Source organism: Drosophila pseudoobscura, chromosome X, assembly GCF_009870125.1.
Source record: "Drosophila pseudoobscura strain MV-25-SWS-2005 chromosome X, UCI_Dpse_MV25, whole genome shotgun sequence".
Lineage (NCBI taxonomy): Eukaryota > Metazoa > Arthropoda > Insecta > Diptera > Drosophilidae > Drosophila > Drosophila pseudoobscura.
This window is the reverse complement of record NC_046683.1, coordinates 40,987,930-41,007,449: the sequence shown is the minus strand read 5'-3', so window position 1 is coordinate 41,007,449 and position 19,520 is coordinate 40,987,930. Positions and strand designations below refer to the sequence as shown.

The following is a 19,520-nucleotide window of genomic DNA, read 5'->3' as shown; positions in this document are numbered from 1 at the left end:
ATCTACTTCCATTTATTACTTGCAACAGTGCTATTATTGCTCTAGCTCTTATAGTCTCTGAGAGTCGTCAAACAGGACGGACAGACGGACAGACAGACATGGCTGTATCGACTCGGCTCTTGATGCTGATCAAGAATATGTATACTTTATGGGGTCGGAAACACTTCCATCTGGGTGTTACACACATCCACTCTCTCCACAAATCGGGTACAAAAGAGTTCAAAGTCAGGGGTTGGGTGTGGGGAGGGCTTTCGGTTATAGAGGATATAAGCCAAAGCCTCAACCGATGCTAACCGACGGCTTAAGCTGTGCAACGTTTCTCTCCCATCGTTCCAGCTGCCATATAAATCAATACAAGAGCTAGCAATTCTTATAATTCTGAGAAAAAATAGATTCATCTCGTTTTACTTCCCAGATGTAAACCTATGGAAATCTGCGCCAGTTTTCATTAAGAAGAAGCTGTTCAAAGTTTCATTCCCATCGTTACAAGTGCCATTAGCGCAAATGTAAATCGACAAAAGCTTTCGGATATTTAAGAATTGTGAAAATAATGGATTTAGTGATGAAATTGTTTGGTTTTTCTCTAGTAACCAGAAGATCTGCTCTTCAGATGCCTTATATATGGAAATGTGCGCTAGTTTTAAAAAAAAAAGTTTCATTCCCATCGTTCCAAGTGTCATCGAAGCTAATGGGACCCGACAAAAACGTTTGGACGCTGCAGGATTGTGGGAAAAATGTAGATTTCGATATAAAATTGATTGGGTTTTCTCCTGTGTTCAACTTAAAATCTGTTTGATGGGTAATCATCTGATTTTCATGGCTCTATTTATGGAGAACGGTTTCCATTACCCTCTCTGAAGCCTCCCCTTAGCAGCGAAGTGTTTGCTTACAGCCCCAGGGATGGTAGAATGGGAATCGGAATGGCGGATGGTGGATGGTGGAGTGTGGATGGGCGAAGGGATTATCATTTAGCGAACCATTTGCTTGCATCAAGGATGTTTTGGGTAAAACCATCTCGCCATCCCGCCATCTCCCCATCTCTCTCCCTACTCCCACTCTCTTTCTGGCACTCATTCTGTTTAGTTTTTCGTGGGCTTAGCCTAAGTACAGACGGAGTGTGTTAACTGCTTGAGCGTGTCCTAGACACATCCTTGTGGCAGAGAGCAATCAGAGCGCCCTTTCAGCAGCGCCAACAATAACAATCGACAGTCGAGAGAGGGTGGGCTGCTGGCATGAGGCATGTGGCATGTGGCATGTGGCATGGGTGGTTGAGCCTGAGTCACGTCACAAAGCGGCGGCAGCGAAGGCGACTGCGATGGCGGCAAAAAAAGGTTCTAACTTAATTATGCCAGGCGCCAACGAAATCTACTTGCCGCCACACCACACACCCTGCACACCCTGTACACCCTGAAGGACATTTCCAGGGCCACGCCCCACTCGATGGGCTGTCAATAGATATTTTGTCTGCCGAAAAATGGTTCTACTTTTCTGGCGAATGCTTTTTGCGCGCTTTAATAAAATCAGCAAAATAAATTCAATAAATTGATTAGAGAGGAAACAGAGATCCAGAGAGAGATAGAGAAGGAGATGTATCTCTCTCTCTCCCTCTCTCTCAATCTCAGTCGCAAAAGTGTTACAAGTGTCTCTCTTTTACGCTCATAGAAAAATCCCCAACTGTATTTATGTCTATTTTTGTTTGTTTTTCCCGCTTTTCTTTTTCCTTTCCTTTTTTTTCTGCGTAAGGAGTTTTCCCCTTTGTCATGGGGGCACGGCGTCCGCCAGCTTGGCGCCTGGCCTCCACTGGAGACGTCTCACGCTCTCCCTCTCCCTCTCTGTGCTCCACTACTCTCTGTTGTGTGAGTGCACTTGAGCTTGTTTATAATTATGTGGCAGAGGTTTTCCGGCTGCTCCCCTTGGCCGCCTGATCCCTTTCTGTGGCTTACGGCCACGGCCACGGCCAGAGGCAATGCGATTTGCCTTATCACCTGGCAACAAAAATCATTGCCAGATGGAAAAGCTGCAGAAGTGCCAGCAATATGGCCAACAATCCCTGCTGTGGGGGGCGAGGCGAGCCAAATCAAAGCCCAAGAACACCTCTCACCCCTGCGTCATCCGATGGCAATGAAAACAAGCAAAGGATCTCTAGGCCTCTCGGATTAAGGAGCAATTTATAATGCCCCCAAAACGTGGGGGCAGCGGCAGCCACATTTCAGAGCAGCCTCACCATTTTCAGCCTTCAGAATGAGCTCAAGAGATGTTCCTTGAAGTAGGAAAAAGACTATTCCCTTTGAATCTTTTCAAAATCATTTTTCAAACATTTCAAAAGAATTTAAATCAAGGATTCATCGACACCAGCTGGTGTCAAGCAGGGTTCAAGGGGCATTGATATCGATTTGTCATGGCAAACATTTAATAATGCATAACCGATTCGTAACCGTTTCATAGCCTCATTTATCTGAGGGATCTTCCCCATTGGCCTCTTCCTGCACGTCCTACTTTCTAGATGGAAAGTTTTGACCATTTTCCGAGCCGAAAACTGTAATATAGCTGCAGCATGGTACGCTTTTGTCCTTCCCTGTCCTACGTCTCTTGTGTACCGAAGTATTTTCAGAGCTACGAACCAATTCCCAGGGACTCCCGGGAGAACTAACGAATTCCGATTATGTATGGACCCAAGGATGGCGAGGAAAACTTCCAGGCAGGCAAAAGCAGAGTCCATAATAATCAGAATCCAGCGAAAGGCAGGTACTACGAGGGGAGAATGCTCATTCATATTTAAATTAAACTTTGAGGAAAGTTTTGTCGTGGTGGCGGCTCTGGCTGCCATCCATCCCTCCATTCCTCCACCATCGCTGCCCCCCAATTAGGGCAGGCGTGGCCGCCCATGCCACACCGTGCTGCGGCAGGTCTTAGTACAAGCATTTTAAACGCCGCTTAATTATATTCGTAGCTTGTTCTGATCCGCTGAAAAGCCTCGTACATTCCCCTGGGAGCCGCCGCTGCTTCGCACCTTTTTTCTAGAACATTTAGTCAATTTTGAAGTTCATTTCGAAAAAGTTTTTCTTTTATATTTCTTTGGTGGCGCTTCGCTTTTTCTCGCTTTTTCTCACTTTTTCTGGCTCTTTGCTCGCTTTTCTTGCTGCTTCAGAGTTTCTACGTTTCATTTGTGCTGTGGAAACTCTGGCATTGACGTGTCGCCTGCTTGTCACCTTGTTATCCCCACCGCATCGCACCACCTGCCCCCGGCCACTCCCTGGCGCTTATTTAAAGTAAATTGAATTTCTATTTTATTTAAAATGCGCATTGAGACGCACTAAAAGTTCCTCAAGTGGCAGCGTTTTGTGGGTCCCCCGAGAGGCGGCCGGGAGTCGGGAAGTGTGCGCGTGGGCGGGGAGTGGGCTGAGAGAGAGAGAGAGAGAGAGAGAGAGACTTTTCACACGTCTTTGTCTTTCCGTTCTAATTGTTTGTTCATTCTTTTTGCATCTATAGCTTGAAACTTGATCTGCGTCAAAAGCCAGGTGTTCAAAGAGCCAAAATGACAGATTTCGTTTCGTTCCGCGTGTAACAAAGATCCGGTGACAAAGTGTTGTCCCTGCTATATGCTCATCTGCCAAAGGAATTTAAATATAATGAATTATCGATTTAGGGAATACATTGGAAGCCAAGCGTTTGTCACACTTGATTCATTAGCAAATGAAGCAATGAAATGGTCCTCACTCGTCGCATTTGGTCTCTGATAACCTGCATTCCCTCTACATTTCCACATTTCCGTATTCCAATCGCCTTTTCCGTTTCCCCATAGAACTGTGATTACGCCTATGCCTATCTCTGGTGAGAGGAGATTCACAGCAATTGAGTGAATGGTGAATGGCTAAGCCCCAGACCCCCCCAAACGAGACCTTTATCATCACTCCAAAAAAAACAACAACAAAAATTTAGGGAACATTCTTAAGGGGCGGCGGCAAGAGCCTAGGCCCAGCATTTACCCCCGGATTCCCCCTCGACTTTGTGCCGAATTTTCTGGCTTTCGCAACTCCCACTCCGCCCGACACCATGCAACGATGGCATGGAGCCGTGGAACAGTGGAGCCGTGGAGCTACCGTTGCCTGCCGCTCTGTCATTAGGGAATATTCGCAGTTTTCTCGTGGTTAAGCTTTTAAAACAGTTTTGAAAAGTACACAGGCTCGTGGGTTGCCTCATCCCCGAGTCCCGAGTCCCTGCCCTGCCACCACCCCCCACCCCCCACCCCCCTCCCCTTTTTCTGCTCCTTCTTATCATACGTAAAAATTGTTGCCACAGTTTCTGTTCGGCTCTGCTTCTCTTTTTTTCTTTCTTTTGGTTACTTTTTAGTTTCGGTTTTGGGTTTTGAGTTTTGGGTTTCGTTTCTTGGCTTCTTCTTGCATGTGTGTGTGTGTGTGTGTGTGTGTGTGTGTGTGTGTGCCAAGAGAAGAAATAAAAGAATTGCTCGTTGGGGAAATTTTCTTGCTCAAGTTTTTATTGTTTTACTTTTCTTTCTGTTGTGTTGTGTTGTGTTGTGTTTTTTTTTTTGGCACCTCTTCGGGGGCTTCCTTTGGCGCATAGGCAGCCAAAAGGAACTTGGGAGATTACTTTTGATTGTTCTATTTGAATATTTTAAAGCTGCCACTGGCATTGCGGCTCCGGCTATTGCCTGATGGTCTCATTAGGCTGCGGGTCGGGTCGGATCAGGGCTCCCTTTGGTCGAGAAATTATTGATGGATCCACACACACACACACACACGCACACACACACACACGCACAGGGAGAGGGGGAGTGCTGCTCCTGCCACTCCCATCATCATTTATCATCACGAACAATTGCCCTTGGCTTAAATATTCGCCTATAATTATTGCTCTTCTGCCTGCCCCCGACTCTCATTCGCTTTCGCTCTCTGTCTTGTGTCCTGTTTTGTTCTGTCAGATTGATGAAAGGATTCCCTGCCACACTCACATTACTGACAGACATCAATCAGAGATGCTTTTGGGCACAAAAAGGGAAGGCGATAGCAAGGCAACAACAAACAGGGGAAAAACAATAAACAAAGAACGAGAGACATGTATAGATTCCCACCAGCCCCCCCCCCCCTTGCCACCTCCCTCTTGGAATTCGACATTTTTTCTCTCTCTCTCTCTCTCTCTCTCCTGTCTTTAATCTATTCTATCTGAAAGCTCTGAAGCTTTGCTCGGCTATCCTTATCAATATGCAAAAGTTCTACTCCAGCACAAGCCAAGGAGATGGGCGTGGGGGCGTGGCGGCTTGGCGGCGTGGGGCATGTGGCAAGCTACGAAACTTTTGGCTAGGCAGAGGCTGATTGAGTACATAGTCGAGGCGGGGCAGTGGAAGGGCAGGGGGCTGTTCTGCCACGGGAAAATTGTTAAGCATAGACATTAAAATAAATTTATGCCGTAAAAATCCACACACACACACACAGAAGGAGAGAGGGAGAGGGGGTTGGGCAGAGGGGGTTGGGGAGAGGGGGTTGGGCAGAGGGGGTTGGGCAGAGGGGGTTGGGGAGAGGGGGTTGGGGGGCGTTGACTGAACACGGAAAATGCCTGAAAATTGTTTATCGCCTGGAAAAAGTTTTCAGTTTTCGCCTTTTGCTTCCCTTCCCTGCGATACCCTGCCCTGCCCTGCCCTACCCTTCCCCCTCGAAAACACTCTTCTGGTGTTTGTTTTTCCTATTTTTCCATTGCATACTTTTCACTGCATGTGTGTGTGTGTGTGTGTGCATCTCTGTGAGTTTTTGAGTTAATCGAAAAAGTTAATCATCGAAAGTTTTGGGGTGCCACACAAAAGCTGCTCGGTCATTGCAAAATTTATTTCACAGAAACACAGAAACACAAAAAAACATACAACAACAAAAGGAAAAAGGAAAAAAGAAATGTGGAAAATCCAACTTAAATTGGAAATTAGAAATCAAATGTAAAGTCACATTAGAAATTTCCACAAATGAGAAATACTTTTGATTTATAGTTTTTTTCTCCGTCCCAAAGGTTACAGCAATTAATTCTGGAATTATTGTGCTCAATGCACGTCCCACTGTACCGAAATATAGCTACATGTACAATGTATATTTTCCATAAATTTAACATCAATTATCCAAGCATTCAAGCTGCTTGGGCACTCTATATACCCGTTTCTCGCCTGTGCCTTCGGTTCTGCTTGATCTAGCCTTCATCCTCTTTAAACCCTGATAATCTTTAACTAAATTTAATCGATTTAAAGGGCCGCTAATACCACACTTCGAAACAGCCACCAGTAAAAGTAATTCTACAAAATATTTAAAATATTTAAAACAGATTTTCCACTCAACACAGCCGCTAAAAGGCCTCTCTTTGGATCATTACTACAGTGGAAATACCATAACAATTTCTTGAAAATAGCTCTTATGTTGTGTGCTCTTTGAGAAGTCTTTTTCAGGTGCACGCGTCATGCAGTAGCACTCAACGGTCGCTGGAAGAGTGTCCTCCAATAAACCCAGAAGAATGCTACCGCATTGGCCTACATTTTGGATTTATTCGAGTTGGGAGGCTTACAATTATTTCGTCTTACTTGATTGGACACCCAATCAAAGTCCCCAATAAACGACCCCACACAGATTTCCCCCCGAGACCCCGACACTCAGCGACACCGCGTCGGCGGAAGTTTTGTGACTGGCAAACATTTTGCGGGGCGAGAAATTGCATTGCATATTATTTGCTGATTGATTGAGTGATTGATTACGAGGCGAGGCATCTTCCAGAGCACTCCACTCCCCTTCCAGAGCATGGCCCATGCGATGCCTCTCGGAGGAGGCATCACCATCATCATCATCATCATCATCGTCGTAATCATCATCACGTGCCCGTAGATACTTGTCGTGTATTTTATAGGCCGCCTTTCCCATTGAAAGCTTTACAAATTGTCATTTGAGCCAGGGCAGGGCTCGAAAAGGAAGAGCATCGGAGCAGCATCGGGGGGGTGGGGTTGGGAGCAGCGCTGAGAGTTATTAAGTGCCAAATGACAGTCCTCCGTTCGTCCTTTGACATTGACTTGACTGCTCTTCCGCCCGCCGGGGGCGCCTGACGGGCCGCCCACCTCCCTCGGCGGCCATTAGTTTGTCATTGTCTGCGACATACTCGACTTTGAACGTCAATAATTGAGCGTAAAATATGATTTTAGAAAAAAGAAGAAGAAAAAACATTGCCAGAGAAAGGCAAAGAAAACCAGCCCCTCCCGGCCTTCGGTGGGTGGCAAAGGGGGGTGGAGAGCACCTCCTGCACTTGTCTTGATTGCTGTCTGGGATAATAATGGTTGGAAAGAAAAAAAAATGTTCTTGCCGGAAAAACCTGTTCATTTTCACCACCCCATCCCCCATCGCCCATCGCCCATCCCCCAGCCACCAGCCTCCGTTTTCCGAACGCCAGCCGCAGAGTTCAATTTGGGAAATGTGCAAGGGGGCGGTGCGGGTGGTCGGGGGCTGCTTGACTGCGCTTTTCAATCTCCACAAAAGGGCAACACAGCAAAAGAGAGTGGGAGTGGGAGTGGGGGTGGGGGTGGGAGAGACGCATTACTCCCGAGCAAAAGCCAAGAAGAAACAACAAAATGAAAAATTAAGAAATAATAATAAAAGTAATGGAAAAGCAGGGAGAAGCCGCCGCGAGAACGAGCAGCACCCGGTGGCTGCATTTGTCTGCCCCGACGTATTGTTGCCACACCGATTGCGACCGCAATTCATCAGGATGTGGTCCGCAGGAGCGGCAGCGGCAGCGGCAGCGGCAGCGGGAGCGATGTGATTGGATTGGAACAAATTAGATGACGGGATATTAATCTGGCATTCGGCCACGGAGAAGGATTATTGATGAACGGCTTAGGGTTTGCCCCTGCCGTGGGTTTCTATTGGCTTTTTATTGTTTTTTATCGATTGAGAAAAGATTTGGCTGTGGATGTGGATGTGGCTGTGGCTCCAGGCCTTCGACATGGCAATGCCCAAGGCAATGCGTTAAAGTACTTCCTGCCCATGGATTCACTCGAGATTTGATGAGCCGAAGAGCCTTAAGACTGGCCATGGTCTAACTTGACTTTGGCCATGTTTCTCTTGCTGTCTGCGGTTTCTGCCTGTCTTTTTTCCTGGGCTGCTGTATCTTTGGCATTCAGTGGCAGCTGCAGCTCTACTGCATCCACTCATGCATTTTTCACAGCGTTTTCCTCGGGTCTCTTTCGTTTTTTGCCTTTGCTGCCAGACTCTCGAAAAATGTTGCCACGTTTTGTTGCACAAACAAACACGGACAAAGGGGAAAACGGAAAACGGAATAGTATCGTCGCGCGCCACTCTACCAGAGTGTGGCGAGCACTTTCCGACTTCCTTCTTGCCGCAGAGTGGCGGCGGAGTGCAGGGGGCGGGTGGGGCGGCAGCGTTGGCTGCCACTTCGTTTTGGCACAGGTAAAGACAAAAGAAATGGAAGGAATATTTTCTCTCTCTCTCTCTCTCTGTCTCCCATTTGCGGAAAAGCCAACGGCCTGGGAACACCGCCATCTTCCTGCAAGTCAACATTTTCCAGTTTTTTCCCCACTTATTTTTTTTTCGCAAAAATTAGACAAAATTAGCAAAGAGAAAAATTAAAACGAGGGGGAACGTTGTGAGTTGCTGCGGACACCGCAACTCTACGGTTATACCCGATACTAAGTCAGTATGGCTCTCCTCCGGCAGACGCCGCTAATATTTAACGACACGACAAAGAGTGCGTGCGAGAGAGACAGAAAATCAGTCTGAGCGTGACGTCGGGCGCTGCGTAGCCACTGCAAATAGATTTGTTCCTTTTGGCTATAAAAATGATCTGATCTGATCCAGATTCAGCAATCTAATAGATATGGTCATTATCTATGATTCTGCGTTTTTAGTTTTCTCAAATCTGCAATATTGTGGATGCAACAGATTTTCGTCCTTTGTGGGGGCGGATGGGGGTGGGGCGAAATTCTGAGATATACGTTTTATAGTGACATCTTAAAGGAATGTGTGTACCAAATTTGGTTACTCTAGCCTTAATAGTCTCTGAGATTTGTGGTTGCCTCAGATTTTCGTCCTTTGCGGGGGCGGAAGGGGGTGTGGCGAAATTTGGACAGGAAACGGTCAATGTCCGATATCACAGGAGTGTGGATACCAAATTTGGTTGCTCTGGCTTTTATAGGTTTTGAGATCCTTGAACTCATATTTTACAATTGGCAAAACCGACCATGAAACCTGTGTGTTAGAGTGAGACAGAGCGAGAAAGAGTGAAATTGTTTTCGTGATTCTGGCTGTAATAATTATACGATCTGGTTCAGATTTTGCACTCTAGAAGATATGATCATCTTCTACGATTCTGCGTTTTTAGTTTTCTCGTATCGTCGAAATTGTGGATGCCACAGATTTTCGCCCATTGTGGGGGCGGAAGTGGGCGGGGCAAAGTTTTGAAATATTTTTGGAGCAGTGACATATCACAGAAGTCTGGATCCAAAACATCGTTGCTCTAGCTCTTATAGTCTTTGAGCATTAGGCGCTGAAGGGGACGGACAGACGGACGGACGGACAGACGGACAGACGGACGGACGGACAGACAGACATGGCTCAATCGACTCGGCTATTGATGCTGATCAAGAATATATATACTGTATGGGGTCGGAAACGATTCCTTCTGGACGTTACACACATTCACTTTTACCACAAATCTAATATACCCCAATACTCATTTTGAGTATCGGGTATAAAAAAGAAGGGTATATAGATATGTGTGTCCATGAGAAAAAAAAATTTTAATAATTTTTTTTATTATTGAAAAGAATAAATGAATAGTAGATAATTTAAAAAAAAAACGAGAAAGAGTGAAATTGTTTTCGTGATTCTGGCTGTAATAATTATACGATCTGGTTCAGATTTTGCACTCTAGAAGATATGATTATCTTCTACGATTCTGCGTTTTTAGTTTTCTCGTATCGTCGAAATTGTGGATGCCACAGATTTTCGCCCTTTGTGGGGGCGGAAGTGGGCGGGGCAAAGTTTTGAAATATTTTTGGAGCAGTGACATATCACAGAAGTCTGGATCCAAAACATCGTTGCTCTAGCTCTTATAGTCTTTGAGCATTAGGCGCTGAAGGGGACGGACAGACGGACAGACGGACGGACGGACAGACGGACAGACGGACGGACGGACAGACAGACATGGCTCAATCGACTCGGCTATTGATGCTGATCAAGAATATATATACTGTATGGGGTCGGAAACGATTCCTTCTGGACGTTACACACATTCACTTTTACCACAAATCTAATATACCCCAATACTCATTTTGAGTATCGGGTATAAAAAAAGCGTGGCTTTCCCGAAGGAGACAAAACTCTTGAAGAGCAAAAAACCCAAAGAAGGAGGGAGCACAGAGGCGGAGGGGCGGTGGGGCGGTATGGTGCTCCTGCCACTGCCACTTTGCTTAATTAAACGCGCCCGTCTCGTTGTGGTGCAGGTGGGTGGTGGGGGGAGAAGGGGGGGAGATTGAAAACTGTGCCAAGTGGCGGCTCCAGTCGACACTTCATGCCCCCCCCCCCACACACACACACACAAAAATGTGGCAATTTTTAATTTAAATAATTAAAGAAAATGGTGCTTAGAAAGAGCCCTAGAAGTAGATGGGGTTGGAGAGGGGGATGGGGTTGCAGATGCAGGGCTTCCTTTGGCTTCCGCCTTCCACCTTCCTTATCCACCTTATCCTTCGACCCGTTTCTGCAACACTTTACACTCTTTGCAGCAGCTCTATATCTTCCACATCGTGGCATCATCAGCATTTGGCATCAGCATCAGCATCAGCATCGGCATCAGCACTTTTCATTTTAGCACCTTTCAGCAATAAAATTTTCTGCACAACTCGACAGTTTTTGCGCTCTCTCTCCGCGCTCCAGACAAAAGGTAACAAAAGCTAGCCCCCACCCCTTGGAGAGGGGGAGAGTGAGAGAGCGACTAGGACTATTCGTAGTTAAAAGATCTACACGGTCTGATAGGCGTAGACTTTTTAATGAAAAGCCAAAGGAGGAGAATATCCTAAAGAATGGCGAAAAGACATGAACGGAGTCTTGTCTTGGAGGCATCCTTGAAGAGGAGCAGGACACGGCTGCGATATGTTGCCGCAGATAAGGACGGATTCGCAGCTACAGCCTTCCTTTGAGAGGAGAGAACGGGCGTTCCTGAGGCACGGATGAGCACGGAGATGGTGTGGCGGCGATAAGGTCACTTTGGAATACGGGAAGGGGGCACCAGAGAGGATGGCGCTCTCTCTGGGGCTCGTTAAAGAGAGACCTGGCCATAGAAAGAGTTCTCGGGAGAGCTTCTCTAATTGAATGGCTTCAAATGGGAATTTGGCTTCAATTCATTTGTTTTTTCTTCGGCCAGGATTCCGGCACGGACAAGTCCAACTAATTAGGTGCCAAATGTGGCAGAGAGGGGCGGTGGAAGAGGGGGTGTGCACAAAAAGTCAACGATTAGCTAATAAGACGATTCGGTCAGACGTTGGAGGCGTGGAGTTACTGGATCTGGGGGGGTGGGGGACTGGCGGTGGGGAAAACTTTTGGCATTTTTGGCCACTTTGTGAAATTGTTTGCCATATTTGCAGCTGCCGGAATACATACACACACACACACACACACACACATACTAATCAAATAAACCGGAAACGAGGCGACGAGCCACAAGCAACAGCAAACAGTGTCCTGCGTGGCTGCTGGTCACGCGTATTGAATATAGAATTTGCCAATGTGAAAAGAAGGAGAGAAAAAATAAATAGAAGTAGAAGTAGAAGAAGAAGAAGAAGAAGGGGGAGAAAGAACTGGCAGCACACAACAGCAACAAGGAGTCAGGGGATGGGCCAGGGGATGGGGATGCGGATGGGGCAACATACATGAAGAGTCTTTTATTAAGTAGAAGTTCATATCAAGTTACACACTTTGTGGCAGACAGGGAGAGAGAGCCAAACCATGTGGCAGCAGCCACTGGGAGAAAGTGGGGAGAAAGGGAGAGAGGCAGAGAGGGAGAGATGAAGGCTGAAAGTTTGTCAAGCTGTCGCTGCCATTTTTCGGAGCCATGGCAAGTGGCAGACTAATTAATGAATTGGCATAAGTTTCTCGCAGCCATTGCCCCCCTCTCTGACGCCCTTTTGTACACAACATAAATGTCAAAAACTATGTGTCATAATTTACTTTCGTTGTTCTTTCTGTCGCCGCCATTGTGATGAAGTTCCGTTTGCGGACCTTAAGCCAACGCATACAAAAGACCCTACCAGATATGCGAAACCGAAACCGAATCCGAATGCTAAATTTCAATCAGAAAACGCACAAGCACACGCACAAGTACACAGAAATTCCCTCAAAATGTAAGTGAAACTTTTGCTAATTGCCGACAAACCCCGAAACCAAAAACCATCGCCACGACAGGAGCAGGAATGTCTGCCAATTAGTTCGGAAAGGACTAGGCATTGTTATGCACTAGATGGCATCCAGCACGTTCTATCGCTCTCTCTCTCTCTCCATCTCCATCTCTCTTCGACCACCCCTTTCACAGGGTTAACCAAGGATCGAGAAAGAGCAGACGGTGGATGGGAGGTTCCATAGAATGGTGCTCTTGAATGTCCTCTCAAGATTCCAGAACTGAACGCTTTTCGGTGTAGAAAGATCCCCGAAAGGGCCATGGGGCTAAAGTTCTCAAGTGTTTATGCCCAGATGGGACTTTTATGTCTGGGATCTGTCTTTCTTGGAATGAAACTATGGGTACACGATGTCCTGATGCCATAATACTCGTATCCACACAAAGAACATATAATACGCTGCTACAACAAAATAAACGGATAGAAAAGAAAAGCGAGAGAAAAGCGAGGGAAAAGTGATAGAAAAACGAGCGACAGGCGAAATGGCATGGAATACTGCGGATAGGTAGGGGCAAAAAAAGGACATTAGCCGCATTTTGTCTTGGCAACCACATATACCAACACCAACACCAGCAGCGGCAGCGGCAGCGACACACACGTGTCCACGTTCTGCATGCCACTCACGTAGAGGGGTGGCTGGGGGGCATGGCATGGTGTGGCTGGTATTTTTGTAGCTAGTTTAAATGCTCAACGCCATGCCATGCTCATTTTTTAGTGAAGTTTTATCAAAAAGACAAAGTCTACGACATGTACGTGCAACAACAAAACAACACCACAAGGCAAGAGAGAGAGAGAGAGAGAGAGAGAGGAGAATGAAAGACAGAGATAGATAACTAGAGGGTCCGCGAGATATCCATTTAGATGGATGATAGAGCAAAATAACGAAGGATAACAGGACTCTTTCCACCTGTCTCCATCTCCGTCTCCGTCACCGTCTCTCTTTCTCAGGGAATGGAGAGAAAGGGAGACTGTAAACTAGCGAAACATTTCCATCTTTCTCTCCGACAGAGAGACAATGAATTTCAAGTGCCAGAATGTAAGGGCCGGCGTCAATTGAATCGGCCAGGGAGTGGCCTAGAGGGAAATATGCATTTCGGGTCTTTGCGCAATGTTTCGTGTGCATTCAAAGTACAGTCACGCAGTGGGGGACTACTCAAAAATCATGTAAATCCATACCAGCCATTGATGATGCCACTCCTTCTCTCGCTCTCGACTGTTTAGTATTCTGCGGCTTTTACTTGGCGCACAAATTACCAATTCAAATGCAAATCCACATCTGGACAGCCACTTGTGTGTGCAACAGCAGCAGAGGCAGTGGCTGTGGCAGTGTCAGTGGCAGGGATACTGAAGTTGCTTCATAATTGAAATGAAAACTGAAAACTGACCGCAAAGTGCCACAAAAATAAAAGAAAATGCAAAAACAAGGCAGGACACTAGAAGACAGGCGGACGGGCAGACAGACGGACGGAGTGTTGACAGAGTCGAGTCGTGTCATGTCCGTGTCATCGTGTAATAAATCTAATCCGAAACACACAGAAAATACAAACACTATCCATGTGTGTGCGTGTGTGTGCGGCCTCTGTATTTGTATTCGAGTTTAGTTTTTCGCCTAATAAACTGTTTAGGTTTTCTGAAAAGCAGAAGGCAGACACCCACACCCACACACCCACACACACACACACACGACTGCATAATAAGCAAGTGCTTGAAGGGCTGTGCCTCCCAAAGCAAACAACAACAGCAGCAGCAGCAGCAGCAGCAGCCCTGCCACTCGTGACAGAAAAGCCCACCTCAACGATTCTGTTTGACTAAGAGCTGGGGCCACGGGCATGTGTGGCATCGGTGGTGGTGGCTGTGGCATGCAACTGCTCGACTGCACGACTGCACGACGTGTTTGCCGCTCCTGGAAAGTGTACGCAAATTTGCATAGATTGAAGCATCACGTTCGCGTCTCACCTGCACAGCGAAGGGCAAGGAGAAGGACAGCGAAAACGAATGAAAAGCTCGGAAAGCAAATCATCGAATATTATCTGAGCCACAAAAATCGATAATTAGTCGATTGTTGGTTCATAATTTCGATAGTCCACACGCAAAATGCTGCAATCAAGGCCTTAGCTTTTTTAACTGGGATTTACGATACGCAAATATCAATAAACAATCGATTGTCGATGAATAAGTCCCTAAATATTGTCATCTTCGGTGACCAAACGACTTTGTGGGACACAAATATCTATATAAATCGAATTTCGAGGATCAGTTCTTTTAGAGTTACAAATATCGATAGGTTTTATTGTTCTTAGGATGGTTACATCGCACTGATGGCGTTCATTGATGGCTTTACAGCAGTACAGTACTTCCATATATTTACCCATAGAAATAGTGGAGTGCCCCCTCGAAAGACACAATTCCCACTGTATCTTAGGCCTGTGACAGCCACTTGTGGCCACAATTAAAGCAGCCACACGCATCCCACTCTCTGTGTGACAGTAGAAGCCTCCCCACCACGCCCTGGAAAGAGTATCCACACTTCTTTGGGTCTATGGCTGGCTGGCCTTACACTGTTTTAGCTCTGCCTCAAGTGGCAGGCACAGCGAGTACTACAAAAGATGTACGAGACATTGTTGTTGTGGCTGCTGTCGCCCTCGAGTGGTGGGCAAAGGGAAAACTTTGCTGCTACAGCGGGTGGGCGGTTGGGCGGAGAGGGGGGAGCGGTTGGGTGGTTGAGCGGCTGGGCGGTTGGACGGCTGGGTGGTTGAGCTGTTGAGAGGTTCTTGGTGGTTAGAAGCTGTCGCGAACACAGTGCGCATCATAATTATAAACGCACTTGAGATGGGAATTAATTATACAAATTGTGAGCAAATCGAAACGACCGGGGGGGCAAAGCCGAGACGAGGCCTGCCAGAGGACGGCAGCCACATTAATTAGCGTTCATCAATCATGTTTGACCGCAGCTCCAGCTACAAAGGAGTCAGTGGCGAAGGACGCTCAAGGAACCAACGCCCACAATCACACGCGCAATACCAACATTGCAGCCCATCCCACCGCTCCTCTTCGCCCTCTCTTCCTCGCTCTGGTACAAATATTGCGCAATTTGTCGTCATTATCCGGGATATTGAACCTCATAATGTGCGTCGACATCATCAATTCAAAAAATTGTTGACGCGCCACACAATGGGGTGGCCAGTGGCGGCCAGGGGCTGTGGTTGGGTCGAGGGAGTGGTTGAAAATCGATTAAGGTTCAAAAATATCAATTGGAAATGACAAAAAATGAATCAAATATTCAAAAGATAAACTAGTCATTCCAGTAGTTTATCGAACTTGATCGATTTTCGATGAATAACTTTGATAATTGTTCGATAAAGTTCTTAAACCTACAAATATCGGTAACTATCGCTCTCTTGAATGTTTGCCATTCGAAACCAATCGAATACCTATTATATTTGTATCCAAAGTGCATTTCAATCTGCACATTGAATCAGTCCATCGCTTCCATCAATTACTCAGCGATTGCCATAGATAATCGCACTATCGATGGCCATTTTTCGCCACCGACACCAACAACTGCAATCAGAGGCAGATATTACATCCTCCTGTTTATCTGTGGCAGCCCATCGATAATTGGAAGGAAGAAAATCGAGTGGGAAGAACCAAATCGAATCGATTTAAGACCCCTCCCACAGTTTCCACGGCGGTTAATGCGGTTCCGTTTCTGCCATTCCCACTGCCACGTCCACGTCCACTCGCATTCCCATTCCCATTCCCATTCCATTTCGTTCCATTCACTTGGCTCCATCGTTCGCTCTGCTTCAGTGGCAGACAGAATTGACAATCATTTTACACTTGGCAGGATATTATGTAAATTGCTTTTCATATTTGTGCAACATTTAAATTTACACACGCACACACAGAGAAGAGATCCCAGAGCCCAGGGACCAGGGACCAGTGCCCGTATATAAGCGGATGACAGCTGAGTGGGAGGCAGGGGGCAGGAAGTTTTGGTGTTTTGGGGTTTGGGGGTTTGGGGGTTTGAGGGGGTCGGGGGCAAGTAAATCACGACTCACGGCCGCATTTGGTGGATGGTGTTGATGTCAAAGGCACAGAGCTGCGGGGAGAGATTCCAGCAACATCATTATAACGATAGGCAGAGCAGGGCGGGCTGAGGGCCCCCCCCCAAAGGCTGATTGAATGAAAGGCCGACCGACTGACTGCCTGAGCGACAGGCTGAATGAATGAATGAATGAATGACTGAATCAGAGACTGACAGAATGAGTGGAGGCCGCAGGGACAAAATTAACGATGCGTAAAAAGTCGCTTACGCCGTCGCTTCCATCAACGCCTCAAATGGGGCGGCATGCCCCTCCAGCCATGGCTTGCAGGTGCGCCTCCGCTTTAATGGGTATATGGCGGTCGAATACAGATTGATCTCCATGCTGGCTGGCTGGCTGGCTGGCTGGCTGGCTGGCTGACTGGATGCCTGGCTCTGTACTTTGTTTATGGCTGATTGTGAGAAGAGACAGCATCGACCGCCCCTGGGTGTGTCCTGTGTATTTCTGCCTTTTTTTCCCCGCTTCCTTTACTTCTTTCCATCTCACTTGTTCTCTGTTCTTCCCACTCTTTTTGTTTGTTAGTCTGGCAGCGGAAAAAAAGGGAAAAACGTGGGAGAAGCAATCGCAATGTGTCAGTTTTAATGGGCCTGCAATTGCCGCAGGCAGGCGCTCGATGCTCGATGTCGGTCTCCATCTAGCTCCCTGCCTCCCGTCTGTCTGCCTGTCCCTGTCTCTGGAGAGAAGATATTGGTGGAACCGATTGGGTGTTAAGTGCATTTAAAGCCAAAAGGACCCGGATACGGGCCAGGACTCTCAATTAAACCACGCGGCACCCGCCCCGGGGGGGCACTAAGCAACGATACGACACCCATCCATCCATAAGTAAAGTCCGAGACCGAAACCATATTAAAGGTGGAAATACAAAAGAATATGGAAATACGAGTACCAGCTAATTGGAACTCCGACCGTCAGACTGATTCGATTCGATTCGTCAGGCAGTCAGGCTGTCAGGCAGGCAGTCGAGAGGCAATCGACTAATTGGTTTAATATTATGCATACGCTCCGGTCGTATCGTATCGTATTCGGTGCTGTACGCTTCGATTCAATAGAATCCCTTCCACAGCTCCGTCCACAGATGATTGTGCCTTTGTCGGTACTTCGCTTTGATGGCCTATCGAATGAATGTATGCCTTTGACTGCGATTACTCGCAGGCTTATCGAATGGTTGCGATTAAAGCATCCATGGAATGTCAGGGAATTTCAATAACATAAAAGTGGATCGATTTACAATAGTTTTAATGTATAACGATGCATAATCGAAGGTATCGAATCATTATAATCGATTCCCTATCGATTACTTACCGATTATTAATCATTTTCACACAGAACTTGTATTAATCCCAAAGCGAATCTTTTGCTAAATACAAATAAATCGAATATCGCCATTTCTGCGCTCTAAAAATCATAAAAATTGACTGCTTTTTTAATTTCCAAATTTACGGAATTCAAAATAAACACATGGAACGCATATGGATCAGTGGCCATGTAAGCATAATCGAATTACTGCTCAAAGTTGTATCGATTGAAAAGTTTCATAAACAAAAGCCACACGCAAAAAACCCAAACAAAATTCGCACTTTAATCGATTTTATATCGTGTGAGTGGGTAATTCCTTTAACCTGCTGGTAAAATGATTAAAATATAATAGAATAACGGGTGTAATCGCCGACTGTACTGTCCGTTCCGTTCCGTTCCGTTCCTCCAATCAGAAAACCACTACACCTGTCGCCCGGGGGCCATGAATTGAGGCATAATTGAATCAGCATCATGGCACTCGGCGTCCATCAGGAGATGCATTTTCCCCACACACACACATAATACGAGTGCCATCCGTGCCCATCCGGATAGCTGGACATCTGGGGACTGCACCTCTGATCCTGATTATGATTTTGACTTTGATTTTGATTCCCAAAATCTGTCGCTCTTCAACAGCTCGAAACTCACCTGCAAATGGAAGACAAGAGAAGCGGAAACATTGGTTAGGAAAATTCGTTGCAAAATACATAGAGCGTTGGTGTTTTTCGGAAAATATGCGACAATCTTTAGGCACAGAGGCCGTGATGCTGTGATGCTGTGTGTGTGGGGGTCTGGGGAATGGCTTATGGTCGGTTGACTGTGCCATAAAGTGGGTCAAAGGTCTCTCTCCCCCCGTACAAAATGTAGTTATAAAATCCCAAAATCAGCTTTCCACACGCTCCCCCACACGTACATATATGTGTGTGTGGAAAATGTATTTGCCTATTTACAGCCTATTGCACATTTTGATGGCCAAAACCCCAGGCCCAAGAAAAAACGAAAACCAAAAAAAAAAAGACTAAAAACGGAATGGAAAATTGTTGGAAACTTAGTCGAGCGCACACCGAAAACTAAATTGAATTTAGCAGAGGGCGATGATGATGATGATGATGGGAAGGGGAAATGGAATGATGGAAAAAACAGGCCAGACTCTCCCAGTCTCTCCCCCGTCTCTATCTCTCTATCTCTCACTCCCCCCTCCATTTTTGGGTGTGTTTTTTGTTGTTGTTTGACCCTCACTCTGGTCCCGACTTACCGAGAATGCTTTGAGAAATACCAAACACTGTATAATGCCCTCCATGGTGTCGCCGGTGAGGCAGAAGGTGCCCGTCAGGTGGCGGCCCTTCCGTCCCACTGTGGCCGCCGCCAGGGAGGCATGCACCAGGGCACGCTGCTCGATGCCGGCGCTGCCCTTGCCCCCGCTGGCAGCGGCGGCGGCTGTGGCGGCAGCTGCTGCAGCGGTGGCCACCACGCCGCTCGTCAGCATCCGAGGCAGCGGGGCGGCGCGCATCAGCCGCTCCAAGGAGTCCATGTTCTGTGCGGTTTCTCTATCGATGTTTATCGGTTGATTGTTTTGTATCGATTAAAATCGTGTGCTTTTGATTTGCTTTGCTTTGCTTTGCTTTGCTTTGATTTGATTTGATTTGATTTGATTTGAGGGGTTTCGGTTTCGGTTT

General features: G+C 46.7%; 1 protein-coding gene across 25 annotated transcripts in view; it reads right to left on the bottom strand.

The window, feature by feature from the left end:
* Window positions 1-19,520, bottom strand: part of rg (A kinase anchor protein rugose) — a 187,179-nt gene that overhangs the window by 51,432 nt on the left and 116,227 nt on the right. For 13 of the 25 annotated variants that reach the window (XM_033383026.1, XM_033383034.1, XM_033383039.1 and 10 more), the window contains exon 1: window positions 19,100-19,401. The exons of 11 other annotated variants lie outside the window; for them this stretch is intronic. In XM_033383026.1, coding sequence (XP_033238917.1) covers window positions 19,100-19,375 — 276 coding nt within the window. In that variant the 5' untranslated portion in view covers window positions 19,376-19,401. Of the gene's footprint in view, window positions 1-19,099; window positions 19,402-19,520 lie in introns of those variants that run through there. One more of the 25 variants, XM_015185630.2, reaches the window with a different exon arrangement.